The sequence below is a fragment of the Uloborus diversus genome, chromosome 9 (assembly GCF_026930045.1).
Source record: "Uloborus diversus isolate 005 chromosome 9, Udiv.v.3.1, whole genome shotgun sequence".
NCBI lineage: Eukaryota > Metazoa > Arthropoda > Arachnida > Araneae > Uloboridae > Uloborus > Uloborus diversus.
The window spans coordinates 74,540,931-74,560,806 of record NC_072739.1 but is presented as its reverse complement, the minus strand read 5'-3'; the positions used below and the strand labels follow the sequence as shown (position 1 = coordinate 74,560,806).

Genomic DNA, 19,876 nt, shown 5'->3' with positions numbered 1-19,876 from the left:
CACTGTCACCACTTTGCCTAAAACTTGGTGTTTATCAAAAAATCTATTGCCATTGTGATTGGTAGATAGCAAATTACCAACTCCATTATAGAGCAGTCACTGAAATTTGCTCTATAAAATTACACATTATCATCTACTTTTTCTGCATGTCTGAATAGGATTTATTTTTATTGATTTCTTTCTTTTTCTTTTTCTTTTCATTTTTTTAGTTATTTATTTTTGGAAACAAATTTCATCTGATTCTTTTTTTATATTTATTGCTTTAGTAATTAGCTTGAAACACTTTTCAAAAAATTTTCGATCATTTTTTTCCTCATAGGATATTGGTGCAGATATGATATTGGTATGTTATTATTTCAACTTAAATGCTTAGATCCTCCTGTAAAATTAAAGAGTTTTATTTAATACTAGCAAAATTACCCGGCGTTGTCTGGGTTAGCAATAATTATGAGAAACAATCGTTACTTGCATTTGTTTTCTGTTTTAAGTGAAAGAACTTAAAACGCACCTTTTTGATGTGATTTAAAATCTAGCTTCTTCCTTACTCATAAAACTAAAGTAGCAGTAAGTAAAAAGAGATAAATAGTATTCATTTAGAAATGAACATGAGAGCATTTTACATGGAGTCTTACCTTCTCTGTATGTCTATTGAAGAACGAATTGTTTAAAAAAATGTAGCCGCGCGCCCGTCATTCCCTTAAATTTGCTTTGGTTATTTTGGAAAATTTCAATTATTGTGGGTTCTTGGTGCGATTTAAAATGTTACCGAATTTGCGGGAATCGTTTTGGGATACCTTGGATAATGCTCCCCTCCTTACTTTGTAAAACGGTATGTTACTAATTTTTGTTAAAGAGATATTGTTGCCATATGCTAAAATACTTTTGGTCACAATAAAATGGCGCTAAACAATTTCATCCGAAATGTTTCCAAAATAAGTAGTAAAATTTGGCGATGGTTTGAATTTGTGCACAAAGTCACATTAATGGAAGTTTTTTGTGCTGTTTATGGATTTGCCTAATTTAGTTACTGGATTATTTTACAGTGAAAAAAGTTTTTAAAGATTCTTTGATTGACGATATTTTGTTTACATGATGAAAGCTGACAAATATTATTACGTAGTCTTTGACTTCAAAAACCGCGGCAGTAGAAAAAATTGCCAAATGCATCCGCTACTGAAATCTTTTTGCATAAATTTTGGCGAGGTTTCTGCTGTTAGATTGGATAATTATTAAAAAATCCAATCAGCACAAATAATTTTAAAAAACCCATTAATTACACTAAAGCTCCGTTTAAATGGAAAATTATCAACCAAATCTAGTTATTATTAGCCAATCTTGGAGGAAAAAAAATGTTACTTTAAGATTTGACTTGAGAAAAGCCTCAAACAGTCAGACGAAACAACAAAAACATTTAGCAATTCTAACTATGAACTGGGAGTTGAGATGATACACTAAATAATGAATTGGGTTGAGGAAAGCCTTCGAACATGGAACAAAAAAAAGCTCATAACTCGTTTTTCATACAACTTAGAACTTTCTAACAGATGCCATCTTCAGAAGAAAAATAAGCGCTTTCGATGGACACATAATCTTAAAATGTGCACGTATTTTTTCGCCGTTATATTGGGGCATTTATGCAAAAATTTGGACAAACTAGAATAAAAAAGGAACTATCAATCGGATTTTTTTCGAACTGGTCTACAAACCTCCCCAGTACCAAAAAGAACAAACGGTGAAGGTTTCAGCCAAATCTGCCGGGTAGTTTCTGAGATCTTAGGGAACAAATTTACCAAACTCCATTTCTTATTATATAAAAATCTTCTGTGCGGACATTTGTCACAATAAGGCTTTTAAACGGCTGGACCGATTTTGATCAAATTTTTTGTGTGTAATTAAGGGTTGGCAAGCATGGTTTTGAAGCGGGATGGATCGAATCGGAAACGTTTTTGTTAATTAATTAAAACATTGGATGGTTATATCTCCCAAATGATTAATATTTATTTTAACTTATTGTTGAGCGAGAATTGAAATAAGTATTTAATCCGTTGCCAAACGACAATAAGAAAGCCAGATCTGCTTTTTGTAATGAAATTTAATACTGTGATATGTCATTTGAGAACAGATAAAACGTAGAGAGAGAGAGAGAGAGAGAGAGAGAGAGAGAGTAAAGCCTTCATTTCTTGAAAGCAACGTTTTTAGGTCCTGTGATATATTTTAAAGTAAAGTACTGGAAGGTTCACGCAAAACGTGTGTTCTGTCGTTGTAGTTGCACTATGTGACCGGATCGGTGCTTTAGGTTTTCCTAACCAAATGATCAGAAAGTACCGTACCCAGCAACATTTGTTTCTTGGCTCAAATCCATCTGAATTTTGGGCACCAATGTCAAGAATACTTTAAGGATTATCAAACTAATCAGTACATTATTAAAGGAAAAGATGATCTAATTTAAAGACGAAACAAATTTTATTTTCGTCCACATAAATTACAACAGGGTAGTTCTATGCACAAAAGATACGTGCAGTGGAAGATCTTTATCTTTGCTGGAAAGAACATAATAGGCAAGAAATGAAGTTTTAAAAGTTTTTGTTCAAAAGATCGGACCGCTAATCGGTCGGAGTTAGCTTCGCTCACTGATCGGCTGGATTACAGTAACGTGGTGGCTTGGCGACTTTGGCTATAAACAAGAGAGTTGCGTGATCATTTGTTTACATTTTAAAACTACTGTTAATGTAATTTATTGTATTTTTTTCCGCGAAATATTTCAAACTTCAAAGAATTGTTTTTTGTTTTTAAAGAGTGTTTAGTCATAGTTGAAGAATTTGTGCATTTTACATCAGGATGCGGGGGGGGGGGGGGGGGGGGCAGAGGGATGAGTGATTTTTGCTTATTCAGAGAACTGTTTTTACCTTTATCATTTTTTTAAACGATACCCTTTTGATTGTTTTATTCTTTTTCATATGAGGGATGCTGCAGCGGAATTTTCCGTTTGTTCTAGATGGGTAATTAGTTTTTTACATTTAATATCTGAGGACGCTTTTTATTCTTTGAGTATGGCTGAAGGAGCAAATCATCAAGTATGGGAGAAAGAATATAGTTAATAAAACAACTGCTCAGTGGGCATTAGATAAATCAAGTTGTAATAAATATACGCATTCTGACATCAAGCAGCTTAAAACATTTTCTTTTTACTTTTTTTTTCAACAAAACGGTTCAAACACTTGACAGTTTATTGAAATTTTTTAACTTTTCAATTTACAAAGTTTGAACAGAACAACGTTTGTCGGGTCCTCTATATATATAGATTACAACTCAAATGAGCACATTTCTTTTTGAATGGCTGATTTAATTTTTGATGATTTCTCCATCTACCTATAGTATAACTTTTAAATATTATAATTCATTAGTTTTCTTTTTGTACGATTTTTGGTATGAATGAAATCTGAAAACGTTTCATTCAAAAAGTCATTGTCATTTCAAAAAGTGACGGAGTCTTGCACAAAAGCAAATGCTTTTCTAGGCTTTAAGAGCTTTCTTCAGTGCTGAATGCTGATAATTCAAAAGAGCTTAGTTTTTTTCTTTTCTCATCTTACCTGTATTCAATTTTTGGTATTATTATTATTATTATTATTATTTTGTAGATACAGATCAAAGAGGTCTGTAAGTTTAAAACACTAAAACTAAAGAAAAAATTTGCATAGTCAAGAACTATGATCTATGGATTACTACCATAGTGAAATGGCTTTAAAACACAGCTTGAAATAGTAGCAGATACTTACAAAGCCATCTAACTTTGGTACTTCTTGATTGCTGAAGTCAACAGACATGAGATTAAAAAACTTTGGCTTAGATCCAGCACCTATCAAAGACAAAAAACACTTTTTTTTTACAGAGTCCACTGAATAGAAAATGTTACAATGGCTGTTGCATTTGGAAGGCCCTTTAAATCATTAATATCATGCAATAAAACTATTAATGACGATGCAAAAGTAATCTCTAACAGTAAAAACATTTTTTATCAAAATTCAATATAATTTGCTATAAAGTATACAAAACGGATACTAAAACAACTTTCTTCTAACGGAATGTTCAAAACCATTTATCAACACAGTCGAGTCTTGTCTTACACAAGGGAAGCATTCCAAGAACCCTCGCATAAGTCGAAATTTCGCGATGTGGAAACAGGTATGGATGCGACTTTTTCCTAAACATACCCTATTTGAGACATTTGTAAACACCCCTCAAAATGATTTTAAATCTTTTCTTAACAATATCTTCAGAGTTTATTTCTTAAAGAACCGAATTTTTGCCGTATTTTACAAAAAGCTGTGTTATTCAACATAAAAAACTATTACAATGAACAAAATTAATGATAAATGGGAGATAGAGACAGAAAATAAAACAGCATGGTACGTACAAAATGTAATAGTATTAAAACGCAGAATTATACTAGTCTGTACAGTATATACATTAATTTTATTTGTAACTTTAAAAAATGAAGATGATGATTGATGACGACCAATCCGATCGTTATCAGTCTTCTCTTGGATCATCATAGTATGTTTTTGGTTGATCAGATATCTTTATCAGACAGAATGTTATTTTTGGTTGCCTTAATTTTTCCTTCTTTCGCAAGCAAAGTGATGTAAGTTTTTTGCTTTAGTTCTTCATTTTTAAGCTATTAGCTAAATAGGTGCTATTTAGTTTGTTTCAGGGATCAACTCAATAAGATTGTAGATTTGTACTGAATGGTTGTAGGCTTGTAATTCATAAACTTGATGTCTTGTGATGACTTTTACGGCAACCTTACTAGTTAAAGAGGGATGATTTCATGAGAGTAAGCGTCGATAGTGATATTGGCAGGGAAAGTTTAGAAACAATTCTTTTTAATGGCCGAATTTAACATTATAAGTTTTGAAAGGATGTCAGAAATTTATTTAACACGTCTACAAATTTTGGAGCAAACGAGAACTGTTGGGGAAATCATTTCTGAAAAACAAGTATCACTAACGGCAAATGCTTGAAAGGGAAAAAACAGCGATTGAAAAAGCAATTGGGTGCCTTTTGGGCAGTTGAAATGGAATGGAAATACATAAAAAAAGGCTCAAGGTGACATGAAAGTTGGCACACTTAAAAAGGCAACAGGATGAATTGTCAAAACAATGTTAGAGTCAGCACTATAATCCCTCAATTATAGGATATAGCCACCATGTGATATCTTATGCACATTTCAGCATGAGAAATTTACAACAATTTCATTATATGTCTACCACCAAATCATCATGTTTTCTAAATTCAGGATTACAACCAACCAATAAAAAAACTTAGTATTCTTCTGCAATGATTTTAGAATAGACAATAATAGTATACCTTGACTTTCTTCTGGAGGCAAATTTTTCACATAATTTTCTTCAATGTCCTTACAGGCAAAAAATAATTTAGTTTGTTTTTTGGTATTATCCTTTTCAGTTAGAGCTGTCACACTTTGGAAGCTAAATAAATTCTTCTGAATCTAAAAGAAAAAAAAAATTCAGAATCTAAAACAATTATGGAATTGTTTTAAAATTATGCACAAAATATAAATTTCAAATAAAGTGTATCAAGTTTTACATTTTTTTTTTTTTTCATTTCTCAACATAAGATGAGCAATGGGAGACAAAACCCTATTTTACTATAGAAATAAGAATAATTTAAACAGTAAAATGACAAGTGCACATTATTACTTATCTTTCGTTTATACTACTTTTTAAAAAAGTTTTTTTTTTTTTTGGTTTAAACTATGTTGGTCTAGTTTAAATACTATTTTTTGAGAAACAATAAATATTTTGAAACATCAAAGATTTTATGAATTAATTGTAAACCATTGTTCAAACATTCACATTTGAACCTAACTTCTTGATTGATGAAATAACTATAATGAAAACCTTGTAATTTTATTTAAACATAAGTATAGTTTTCTTTGGAGAAGTAGTGTTTGATAAGTTTAACTATTAAGATTTTACTACATGCATAGACACATTTTTGTAAATGATATTAAAAATTATTGTTATTGGGGTAGAGACATGATTAATTAAATGACTATAGTTAGGGTAAGCCTAACCTGGCAGCATTGTGAAGGTTACACAGATCTTAATCAGAACATTACAATGCTGCTAAGACAGGTTTGCCTCAACTATAAGAATTAAATCTTGTAACTAAACTTTCTCTTAAGTATATTTTGCTACACTTATAAATGTAAAATTATCATATTAAGTCAGCAGTTCCAAACCCATGGGCCCCGGCCCACAAGTGGGCCGCGAACAGCGTGTTACTGGGCCGTGGACACTGGTCGAGAATATGAAACACCAAAATAAATCTTGGGGTCTTGATTTCCGTTTTTTCTGCGAAAATTCACTCATTAGATGGACCGTCACTCTCACTAAAGAGCCCTGGTTCATAGCCAATAAGGAACTTTAAGATTAAGATTTATCTTATTTCTTAGGAACCTTCCCCTACAATTAAAGATGAAATCTAATGAATCAGAAACACCTTTAAAGAAAATCGCCTATGAAACCAGTACATATTAGCTTCAAGCTTCAAGTTAAAAATGTTCCTCCTTTGTTAAACTGGCATGACTAACCAGTGAATTGAGGCACTTGAGGGACTTAACGACAACCTACCTATTTGAATGAGACTTTTAATTGAAGTTTTTTTTTTTTTAATAACGTAGAAATGTATCGAATGTTGCGAGTTATTAGAGGCTAAAAGTATCTAGTTTCAATCCAGATATCAGTTACCTCGCAGAAGAATAACAGCGTCAAAAGTTTAATGCAGCTTTAACTTGGATGACTTTTATACTTAAGGACACTTTATGAGCAGATCCATCCCCCCCGCACCAGAAAGTAAATTTTTGCTGTGCAAATAATATACAGTAGTTAGTGAACCTCAATGGTGTTTTCTACAAAACTGGTAGACCGCATAGTTAAATAAGGTTGGGAACCGCTGTATTAAGTCATTCCACATCTACTTTCCTAATATTTTGGATGGCCCCCACCCAATCATCTCCAATTTTGGTGAAAAATGTGTTGAGAAAGCCTTTGAAACTAACATATGCAAATTTTCAGCTTCCAACATCCAAATATGAGGGTCGAGGTTCCTTCAAATAAAGACCTCCAAAATGTCGAAGCAGGTTCGTGAAATGATTTGCTACATTTAAGGTAAGCTTGCAGAAAATGTGATTACACTAGAGGCCTGAAATTTTAGTGGCATAAAGCAATTTTTTTTGCTAATACATTCTACAATTTTTTGTTTGTTTAAGCTCATTAGCATTTGTGTTGCATGCTGTTGACAAAACTGGGAGGTGAAATTTATTTCTAAACTTTGGGTTATCATAAATTCTGAACCAACTCTAAAGTTCATACTTTAATTCAATTAAAAAAACTAGCTGTTTTCAAATGGGTGATGTTTGCAGAGCTTAGAAATTTTTTTGTCATCAACACATTTTACTGTTGTTCGTTAACTTTTGTGCAGCATGCGTTTAAACTCTTGACAAAAATAGGTGGAGAAATTAAAAAAACAAATAAGAAACTACATAACTTGAAGTTTGTGGTGTAATTCAGAGTGGAGTAAGTTAAAGCCTTTTTGTATGTTCTTTTATTATGCTTTTCTGTAGAGTAGTTTGTTGCTTTGGTACAGCATGCATTTTTTTTTTTTTTAGCAGAGTTTTACACCAGTTTGGAAAATGATCACATTAAACTTGTCGCTCTATATCCTTTCAAGGTTTTGTCTTCAACCTCTGGCGGAAGGTGATCACTAATTTTGACAAGGGCTTATGGATTGATAGAGAGGAATCTCGACTGGGCATAGAGAGAGGATGCTCACCACTACTGAGAGGTGAAACTCATATTTGTTATTAAAAAAATATATACCTGCTCAATGAGCGAAGGTGGGGCATCATACAAATTCCGCATCATGTATTCAAAGATCAGAAGCATTCTTGCAAGGTAAAGGATTTGGAGATCTTTCAAGGGGCTAAACATAAATTAAAACATTTTTAAATCAAGCAATTCACAGATTAAACTTACTGAAATGATACAAAGCATGAAATTAATGATTTTACCATTAAATTTTAACTAAAACCAAAAATGATAACAATAATAATTATCAACTGCAGTAAGTTTTCTTTTCAGATTGATTTGACTAAGATAGCATTTTTGATTCAAACCCTTTTGCTGCAAAGGTTTACAAGCTGCATTGTACAAGCAGAGCAAAATGAAGGAATTATTTTTTTTTATAAGATTAAGAAAAAGATTATACATCAGCTGCAGAATTAAAGATCTTAAAGGCAAAACAAAATGAATTAGGAATTCTCCGAGAAATTGAGAATACTTAATAATAAATGTTAAGAACTTATGAATTAAAACACTTTTTTAAAACTTGATTCTAAGCAAAAGTCGCAAAAAAAGCTGAGTTTCTGAGCTATTCCACAAAATTAAAGATAAAAAATGCAACATCCCGTTAATTAGAGGAAAAAACTTTTTATTTATTAATTTTTCAACTCAAGGGAAACAAGCATGGTTTAAATGAATATCAGTTTTTTTTATCACCAGATCACTTATTAGAGCTGCAACCTCTTAGTTTATTTTTACATCTGCTTGTTTAAATGATTTACTAACATTTGATAGGGGGGGGACGCATAGAAATCTATTTCCTAATTAAACTTTTAAAGAAAATAAAGATAAATTAATTTATTTACTTTGTAAGGAAACTTAAAACAATGTTGAAACAAACAAATAAAAACTGATTCTTGGACTAGAAGCAAAAAAAAAAAAAGCAATCAAAACATCCTATGTGTTTTTCTGCTTACACAAAACCAAGTATGCTTAACATCATTTTACATCTTTTATGGAAATGAGCAGCAATCTCTAAACATCTGCTATTTGTTTTCTACATTACTGATTACTTCCAACACAGTAAACAATATAATCATGAAGAGCTAAAAGAAAAAGTTATCTTTCATAAGCTTGAGTTCTTTTGTTAAGTTCTTGCATATTTCTTCTTTTAAATTTGAAAAAACGGAATTCCGTTAATTTAAAGATTGAAATTCGCCGAATTCCGCCAATTGGCAGAAGAATCACATGAATGAAAAATAATCTAGCAAGCAATTGAAATAAAATAAAAATACTACACCATACCTGCCAACCACAAAGAAAAAAAATCTGGAAGTTTTTTTCTTTTTTAAATCCAGATTTGCAACGCAAAATAAAATCAAGGAAGAGACCTACCCTCTTTACATTTAAGCAGGGATCGCGCTAAGGATTTCGAATCGTTCGCCAGTAAATTCGCCAAATTTTTAAAGTGTTAGCCAAAGACTAACTTTAACTCATTTTAAATGTATTTTTGTCTGCAGAAATATTTAATCAGTAAGTAAAGTATAACTTAGTTTTTGACAATTTTTTGAGGATAAGGGCAGGAGTATATCCAGGAATTTTTGTCCGTTTTTAGGAATTTGATGAGAAAAAAAAATGTCAATTTCAGTAGTTTTTCCAAATCATATGTAATTTTTCAAAGGAAAAAATGGCTAAAAACAACTTCAAGTGATATTTATCATTCTTCAATAAATTTAAGATTAGAAATAAAAGCTTTAAACGAAGTAAAGACTGCATTCCTATCTTACTCCGATGTTTCAGACATCGAACACAATGAAATAAACGTGCCATTCAACAAGGCATCCGCCATCACTTTCTACTCAGTAGCCACGCTGCGCACTCGATATCCAATCAGCGAGAGGCGCAAGTACAGTGACGCAAAGAGGCGAGAGGCAAACGTCATCCTTCCTCCGATCCGATGGACGGTAACGCTCTGCTCCGATGCTAACGCGCGTGCACGCACCTCAATCTGCTCGGCGGGTTCCGAGAATAAAGCAACTTTCAGTGATTGCTAGTCTGGGAGTTTTGTGAAAGGTTCTTTTTTAGGGATCGGAATTTTGTGACGGGTCCGTTTTTAGGGGTCCAAATTTTGTGAATGGACTTAATTTTTATCTAGATTGACTTCTGAAGGGAGATTTTTTTTCCTCTGTGTATATTTTAGAGAATTTTCTGTTCGCCAATAAATTCCCCAAATTCGAATTTTGTTCGCCGATTTTACGATTTTATCGTATTTGGCACATTGGCGAATGCTTTTAATTTAATATAAAATCAGTTATGAATTTCTTTTAAATTGAACATACTTTCGTTTGGTAAAAATTACTTGTATAGCTTTTTTTAAACGTTTGGAAATAACGTTTACTCATCTTAAAAGAAGAACGAGGCAAAAACAGCATGAACTGAGCAGACAAGAAAAATGATAAACTGCCAAAATCGTTCCCCTAGTTGCCTGCAAAAATGCTTCGATTAGATCCCAGGGTTCGTACTCAATTTCAGAAATAAAATGAAGGAGTTTTGAAGGAGTAAAATGAGATTTTGAAGGAGTATTATTGGGCTGTCATTAAATGATGTCGCATTTTTTTCAACATATTTGACCCCCTTCCCCCTTTATCACGAAGTGTCCCACTTCACCTAACTCCTCTTCTTGTCACATGTCATATTATTTATGAACATTTTGTTACACTGTGTCTATATAATAACATAGTTATGTATTTTTAAATATTTAAACAACTAGAAAGTTGCCCGTCAAGGTATGACGGATGAAAATTGCTTCTACATTTCAACCAAGCCTTCTACATTTCAACCAAGCCATTGCCTTGTTTGGTGATATTTTGATAGCTGACATTTTAACCCTAAATCCAGCAGATTAATCTTTAACTCCAGTAGATAGCGTTTTTTGTTGTCCATTTTTACGTTTCTTCATTCTTCTAAAATGAGTCTTACTAGTAAAACAGTTCAGCCCTATCAAAATCAAGCATTTCCCTGCATTTTAAACATTACCAAAACATATTATCAAATTATCATACTGTGGTGCTAGTTTCATTGTTGATGACGTCACATCAGCATTACTCGATCATTGGCTATTATATTTATGAGGATAATTAGACAATCTGACTTTTGCTGCTGAGGTGGAGGGGAAAACAATAATTATAAAACTTGTAAAAATAGCCAAGCACCATTTAAGCATGTTTTACTTCACTTATGAAATGTCTCAGTCATCTAATAATATTTTCACCTTCACCTTTTGCGACTTAACTATGATCAATTAGTAAATCACATTTTCAGAAAAAAAATGAAATTACTATATTAACAGCGCCCTTATACAATCGCCCTTGGGACTAAGTTGTCGATCAGAGTATTTTAAGTTACTGTCATATAGGAATATTATGTAGTCTTGAACTAAAAAAGGAAGAGTTTTGAAGGAGTTAAAACCAAAATGAAGGAGTTTGAAGGGCCCTCCAAAAAAATTTCCTAAATGAAGGAGTATTGGTGGAGTTTTGAAAGAGAGTACGAACCCTGGATCCCCATGAAGTCATGCACTGTACCACAGAGTAAATCCATGATCATGCATAACATCTTCTCGTGTGATTCTAATACGGCAACCTTTCCTTGGCTACTTGGCCTCAAACAAGGTGCCGCATTCCGCAAAAGTATCGCTAGCGCCGAAATTGGCGAGATACAATTTTTTTCCAACAAAACATGAGAAATCCAGAAGATTTTGCTCATAACCGGAAAAGCGGAAAAGAACATGAAAATCCGGAAACCTTTTGGGAAATCCGGAAGAGTTGGCAGGTTTGCTATACTGTAAATAATGCAGGATTACAATACTAGTGAGTTGATTAAGTCATTCCAGGAAATAAAACTTACCTCATGACAGTGGGAGAAATTTCCATGATTGTTTGTGCTGTCATCAAGAGAACACTCTTTTTCTGCATAAGATGCAGGTTATGGAACAAAAACAAAAGAAGCTGGGCATGCTCTACATTGATGTCTGAATGAGAAAATTCAGAAAGAATTTTTTAGAACAAATAAAAAGAAATCACTTGAAATAATTTGAATAGTTTTTGAATTGCAAATGATTCGTATATTTACAAGCAGCAAAAAAAAAAAAAAAAAAATTACACAAAAATGATTGAATGTAATTTTTAATTAAAAAACTGTAATTATTATACAAAATATAAGTCTTAGTTCAAAGGGCACATAATAATGCCAAAAGTAAAAAAAGTCTAATTTTTCATTAAATATAACTAAAAGAGTAGTCAACTTTCAGAATGCCTCATATAGAAATAAAGATGTAATTTTTGATTATAATATTGTCTAGCTTTTCTGACAATGCTTTAAATTTTACTAGAATTTGATTTTCCTGTTCTTTTCATAATAAACTGTTAAAATTTTTATTCATGAAAATGACAATATACATATTTTTGTTGGAGCAGCATTTTTTGCTTTTTTTTTTTTTTTAAAGCTTGCATACATATTTTCCATAGATTCGTTTAAATATCATGTTTTCAGAAACAAAAAATTGAAAAATTACCAATTTGAGTAAATTGCTTCACTAAAATTTCAATTTTTTTTTTTTTTTTTTTGTCATTCTTCAGTCCTGACGAACACAGGACTGTGAAATTTAAGTTTTTGGAAAATACAAAATAAGTTTTTACTAATTTCAAACAGAAAATCCCAAGCTTTACCATCAAGAAGATACAGATTTATAAAACAAGTTATTCAAGAAATTTTTCCAAACATACCTTCGCCCTCTTCAACAGAGAATGCAGATGGTGTCAATATGGCACGTTTTAGTGTGTTCAAAAGCCTCTGCCAAATTAGAACACAAGACGCCTCACTTTCACTTCGAAGTTCATCCTTTTCTTTTTGCTGACGAAGCAGCAGAGTCTAAAATAAACATTTTATTTAAAATTATTACATAAGAAAAATGGTTAAGACTTGATCTCAAAATTAATATTTCATTATCAAATTTTTTAATATACATATATATACACATATATATATATATATATATATATATATATATATATATATATATATATATATATATATATATATATAATATGCAAGCCAAATACCAAATATTAAACAAATTATATAAAAAATAAATGATGCGAAAAAGGAAAATTGCAAACAGCTATTTAATAGGAAAAGACAAAGTATGAATCCAGAGCTCATCAGCCGTGGTAGATTCAATTAATATGGTCAAAAGACCAAAAAATTTAACTATGAACTAAAAGAGAGTGTTTAAGCTCCAGTACATGCAATATAGAGTAACATTGGGCAAATGCACCACACATTAAACTATAAACAATAAACAAGAGCTGAAACCTAAAATTAAAAGCAGGGGGTTTCGCCTCGACTAATTAGGAAAACAAGTTCCAAAATAATTAGCCGTTCCGAAATAATTGTTTTTATTATAAATGGATCTCAAGGTAAGATAATTTTGGTTATTGGCAGGTACTGTCATGTGGATGGCTAATTATTTCGGAACTTGTTTTCCTAATTAGTCGAGGCGAAACCCCCTGCTTTTAATTTTAGGTTTGAACTCTTGTTTATTGTTTATAGTTTAATGTGTGTTGCATTTGTCCAATGTTACTCTATATTGCATGTACTGGAGCTTAAACACTCTCTTTTAGTTCATAGTTAAATTTTTTGGTCTTTTGACCATATTTATTGAATCCTCCACGGCTGATGAGCTCTGGATTCATACTTTGTCTTTTCCTATTAAATAGCTGTTTGCAATTCTCCTTTTTCTCATCATTATTTTTTATATAATTTGTTTAATATTTGGTAATTGGCTTGCATATTTTATACTCACTTGGCTTTTTAGTTTTGCTGGGTTGTGTATCTATAGGCTTTAGGTGTGGTCTTTTCAATATTTTTCACTTTTATTATAATTATATATATATATATATATATATATATATATATATATATATATATATACTAGCAAAAATACCCGCCGTTGCCTGGGTCAGTAATAATTGTAAGTAACTATCGCTATTTTCTTTTGTTTTCTGTTCTAACTGAAAGAACTCAAAACACACCACTTTGACGTGATTAAAAATCGAGCTTCTTCCTTACTCAAAAAAGTAAAATAGCAATAAGTATAAAGAACCAACGATAATTCATTTAGAAACGAAAGCACGAATCTAAACATATAAAAATTTGAAGAATTTCTAAAATATGAACTAACAAAGATCACTAAAAAACCTTGCACTTGCTTCACTTAATTAATTAAATAGTACACAGATGCAAAAAAAGAAGAAAAAAAAGGTCTCTACTATGTTTCCCTCAGGGTGCGAAAAGTAAGAGTTTTCAAATTATTAAATGACTTTAAACTCATGTTTGCTCCGGAGAAGCCTTGATTCAAAATTTTCATTATGATTACTTTTAATATTGCTGTTGTTAGGCAACGAATTTTTGTAACAATGGGTTTTATATTTAATCACATAGAGTAAAGAAATTACATAGAGAGGCCCTGCTATACTAAGAAATTGAAGCCGGAAGTTGCATCGCTGCATCCCAAGATCCTTAGCTTCTTGCTAAGTATTTTAAGATACATCTTGATTCAAAATATTCCATTACTGAATCTCAATTGGCTGTTAATTTAAACTTAGATATTGTTGCAAGTTTAAGAAGCACGTTTTTGAAATTGCATTAAAACATGAATTAAAAAGCAAACCAATCCACCAGCTACTTTATACAGTTTCTTCGAGAGATTGGTGAAAACTAAACTAGCGAAGCGATCACGTTATCATCACCCAGCCCATCATTGCACCGCTGTATCCCATAATTCTGGCTTCAATTTCATCACTTTTTTACCATAGACGGGGACTATCTATGTATATTTCTTTACTCTATGTTTAATCATAACATAGGGAAATTACATAAAATTTACTATGTTCCACCAAAATTTTTTAAACTAAGTTTTTAATTAATACATTATAGCCTAAGTTGCTCCCCGATTATGTAGCTATCTATGGTGAAAAAATGGTTAAAATCCCTCCAGTAGTTTTGAAGTTTACCCCGAACATCCAGACAGAGATTAGCTTTTTATGTATAAAGATGAGGATGCAATTCCTAAGAAAGCAATGTCTTGCTTGCTCCAGAGAGGCCTTGTTTCAAAATTTACATTATGATTACTTTTAATATTGCTGTTGTTAGGCAACGAAATTTCGAAACAATGGGTTTAATCTTTAATCATTTGATGTGGAAATTACATGACATTTACCGTTTTCGATCACGACGTTTTTAGACTAAGTTTTTTAGCGATAAATTGTAGCCTAAGTTGTTCCCGATTATGTAGCTATCTATGGTGAAAAAATGGTTAAAATCCGTCCAGTAGTTTTGAAGTTTACCCCGGACATTCGGACAGAGATTAGCCCTATATGTATAAAGATGAGGATGCAAGTCCTAGGAAAGCAATGTCATGCTTGCTCCAGAGAGGCCTTGTTTCAAAATTTACATTATGATTACTTTTAATATTGCTGTTGTTAGGCAACGAAATTTCGAAACAATGGGTTTAATCTTTAATCATTTGATGTGGAAATTACATGACATTTACCGTTTTCGATCACGACGTTTTTAGACTAAGTTTTTTAGTGATAAATTGTAGCCTAAGTTGTTCCCGATTATGTAGCTATCTATGGTGAAAAAATGGTTAAAATCCGTCCAGTAGTTTTGAAGTTTACCCCGGACATTCGGACAGAGATTAGCCCTATATGTATAAAGATGAGGATGCAAGTCCTAGGAAAGCAATGTCATGCTTGCTCCAGAGAGGCCTTGTTTCAAAATTTACATTATGATTACTTTTAATATTGCTGTTGTTAGGCAACGAAATTTCGAAACAATGGGTTTAATCTTTAATCATTTGATGTGGAAATTACATGACATTTACCGTTTTCGATCACGACGTTTTTAGACTAAGTTTTTTAGCGATAAATTGTAGCCTAAGTTGTTCCCGATTATGTAGCTATCTATGGTGAAAAAATGGTTAAAATCCGTCCAGTAGTTTTGAAGTTTACCCCGGACATTCGGACAGAGATTAGCCCTATATGTATAAAGATGAGGATGCAAGTCCTAGGAAAGCAATGTCATGCTTGCTCCAGAGAGGCCTTGTTTCAAAATTTACATTATGATTACTTTTAATATTGCTGTTGTTAGGCAACGAAATTTCGAAACAATGGGTTTAATCTTTAATCATTTGATGTGGAAATTACATGACATTTACCGTTTTCGATCACGACGTTTTTAGACTAAGTTTTTTAGCGATAAATTGTAGCCTAAGTTGTTCCCGATTATGTAGCTATCTATGGTGAAAAAATGGTTAAAATCCGTCCAGTAGTTTTGAAGTTTACCCCGGACATTCGGACAGAGATTAGCCCTATATGTATAAAGATGAGGATGCAAGTCCTAGGAAAGCAATGTCATGCTTGCTCCAGAGAGGCCTTGTTTCAAAATTTACATTATGATTACTTTTAATATTGCTGTTGTTAGGCAACGAAATTTCGAAACAATGGGTTTAATCTTTAATCATTTGATGTGGAAATTACATGACATTTACCGTTTTCGATCACGACGTTTTTAGACTAAGTTTTTTAGCGATAAATTGTAGCCTAAGTTGTTCCCGATTATGTAGCTATCTATGGTGAAAAAATGGTTAAAATCCGTCCAGTAGTTTTGAAGTTTACCCCGGACATTCGGACAGAGATTAGCCCTATATGTATAAAGATGAGGATGCAAGTCCTAGGAAAGCAATGTCATGCTTGCTCCAGAGAGGCCTTGTTTCAAAATTTACATTATGATTACTTTTAATATTGCTGTTGTTAGGCAACGAAATTTCGAAACAATGGGTTTAATCTTTAATCATTTGATGTGGAAATTACATGACATTTACCGTTTTCGATCACGACGTTTTTAGACTAAGTTTTTTAGTGATAAATTGTAGCCTAAGTTGTTCCCGATTATGTAGCTATCTATGGTGAAAAAATGGTTAAAATCCGTCCAGTAGTTTTGAAGTTTACCCCGGACATTCGGACAGAGATTAGCCCTATATGTATAAAGATGAGGATGCAAGTCCTAGGAAAGCAATGTCATGCTTGCTCCAGAGAGGCCTTGTTTCAAAATTTACATTATGATTACTTTTAATATTGCTGTTGTTAGGCAACGAAATTTCGAAACAATGGGTTTAATCTTTAATCATTTGATGTGGAAATTACATGACATTTACCGTTTTCGATCACGACGTTTTTAGACTAAGTTTTTTAGCGATAAATTGTAGCCTAAGTTGTTCCCGATTATGTAGCTATCTATGGTGAAAAAATGGTTAAAATCCGTCCAGTAGTTTTGAAGTTTACCCCGGACATTCGGACAGAGATTAGCCCTATATGTATAAAGATGAGGATGCAAGTCCTAGGAAAGCAATGTCATGCTTGCTCCAGAGAGGCCTTGTTTCAAAATTTACATTATGATTACTTTTAATATTGCTGTTGTTAGGCAACGAAATTTCGAAACAATGGGTTTAATCTTTAATCATTTGATGTGGAAATTACATGACATTTACCGTTTTCGATCACGACGTTTTTAGACTAAGATTTTTAGCGATAAATTGTAGCCTAAGTTGTTCCCGATTATGTAGCTATCTATGGTGAAAAAATGGTTAAAATCCGTCCAGTAGTTTTGAAGTTTACCCCGGACATTCGGACAGAGATTAGCCCTATATGTATAAAGATGAGGATGCAAGTCCTAGGAAAGCAATGTCATGCTTGCTCCAGAGAGGCCTTGTTTCAAAATTTACATTATGATTACTTTTAATATTGCTGTTGTTAGGCAACGAAATTTCGAAACAATGGGTTTAATCTTTAATCATTTGATGTGGAAATTACATGACATTTACCGTTTTCGATCACGACGTTTTTAGACTAAGTTTTTTAGCGATAAATTGTAGCCTAAGTTGTTCCCGATTATGTAGCTATCTATGGTGAAAAAATGGTTAAAATCCGTCCAGTAGTTTTGAAGTTTACCCCGGACATTCGGACAGAGATTAGCCCTATATGTATAAAGATGAGGATGCAAGTCCTAGGAAAGCAATGTCATGCTTGCTCCAGAGAGGCCTTGTTTCAAAATTTACATTATGATTACTTTTAATATTGCTGTTGTTAGGCAACGAAATTTCGAAACAATGGGTTTAATCTTTAATCATTTGATGTGGAAATTACATGACATTTACCGTTTTCGATCACGACGTTTTTAGACTAAGTTTTTTAGCGATAAATTGTAGCCTAAGTTGTTCCCGATTATGTAGCTATCTATGGTGAAAAAATGGTTAAAATCCGTCCAGTAGTTTTGAAGTTTACCCCGGACATTCGGACAGAGATTAGCCCTATATGTATAAAGATGAGGATGCAAGTCCTAGGAAAGCAATGTCATGCTTGCTCCAGAGAGGCCTTGTTTCAAAATTTACATTATGATTACTTTTAATATTGCTGTTGTTAGGCAACGAAATTTCGAAACAATGGGTTTAATCTTTAATCATTTGATGTGGAAATTACATGACATTTACCGTTTTCGATCACGACGTTTTTAGACTAAGTTTTTTAGCGATAAATTGTAGCCTAAGTTGTTCCCGATTATGTAGCTATCTATGGTGAAAAAATGGTTAAAATCCGTCCAGTAGTTTTGAAGTTTACCCCGGACATCCGGACAGAGATTAGCCCTTTATGTATAAATATATATATATATATATATATATATATATATATATATATATATATATATATATATATATATATATATATATATTGCTCATTTGGAGGAAGTGTGCTACAATATGAAAAAATGAAATTTCCCAGGAGAAGCATTTGAAGCTGTACTCTTCAGGCAATTTGCATTAAGAAAAGTAAGTTTATGTGCTCTCCAATGGTTAATATTAGAACAAAAAATCTGACATTACTTTCTAAAGAAGATAACGTCCTTTGAAGGCCTTTAAGCAAAAAAAAAAAAGAAAAGAAAAAATTTTGTATCGCGGTACTCTTTTTCCAAACGAGCGATATGAACCCTTTTCAAAATCCGACATGGTTGAAACAGATCCTATACAAAAACTGAAATGACCAAAAAGCTAAAAATTGTATGCCATTAGCTATTCAATGCTGTAAAGAGAGCCTATAATATTTAAATTCCTTTATCATAATGTCAAAATTCATACTAACCAGAACTTTTTGGTAGATATGATAACATCAAAAATGAACTATCAGTGAATTCTTAAACTTTGGCTTGGGCATACACACAATAGCGAGGATAAAACATGAAAAACCATAATAACACTATGACTTTGTTGCAGAAAGTAGTCATTAAATGTTACAAGATATCTTGAATCCATCTGCCTTCGGTAACAGAGTGACTCAAAATGAATCTGATATTCCAATTTAAAACAGGTGCAGAAAGTGTTTAACAATTGTTAAAACTGCTTTTGCTAGTAAAATTCTAAAAAAGAAAAGAATGATTGAGCATTTGTTGCTTGAAAAATGAAGTTTTATTTTTGTGACTGTTGATTGTCATTGGAAGCTCAAACCTTTTCTGCATTGACATTCCTCATTCCAGGTGACCTGACTAGACCTATGGGAGCCTCAAATTTTGAAAATTTTACTTGGAAAGATCATCTTTGAATGAATCTGCATCAGTTTGGATTAGCTTCCATCTTAAAGTGCTCATGGAGGTTATTTGATCTCATTCACATGACTTGTTGAGACGACAATTACTTTTAGGCTGCTCGTCAAAGGCTTAAGGCAGTCATGCCACAGGATAGCAAGAGTTTTTATTTTTATTTTTATTGTAATTTTTTACTATAATAACGTTGATTATACACATTAGTACTTATAGTAAATAAAAGTTGTATTTGTGATTTCTTGTTTTTTTTATTTCTTTATTTTTTAATACAAAAAAAAAGCACTATTTTAAGTACATGAATA

General features: G+C 32.2%; 1 protein-coding gene across 1 annotated transcript in view; it reads right to left on the bottom strand.

The window, feature by feature from the left end:
• The window catches only part of LOC129230100 (E3 ubiquitin-protein ligase UBR4-like), a 163,168-nt gene that overhangs the window by 96,757 nt on the left and 46,535 nt on the right, over positions 1-19,876 (bottom strand). The window contains exons 17-21 of the mRNA XM_054864498.1: positions 12,647-12,791; positions 11,769-11,892; positions 7,905-8,007; positions 5,368-5,509; positions 3,777-3,856 (exon numbers count right to left, since the gene is read on the bottom strand). Of these exons, the coding sequence (XP_054720473.1) occupies positions 3,777-3,856; positions 5,368-5,509; positions 7,905-8,007; positions 11,769-11,892; positions 12,647-12,791 (594 nt within the window). The remainder of the gene's footprint in view (positions 1-3,776; positions 3,857-5,367; positions 5,510-7,904; positions 8,008-11,768; positions 11,893-12,646; positions 12,792-19,876) is intronic.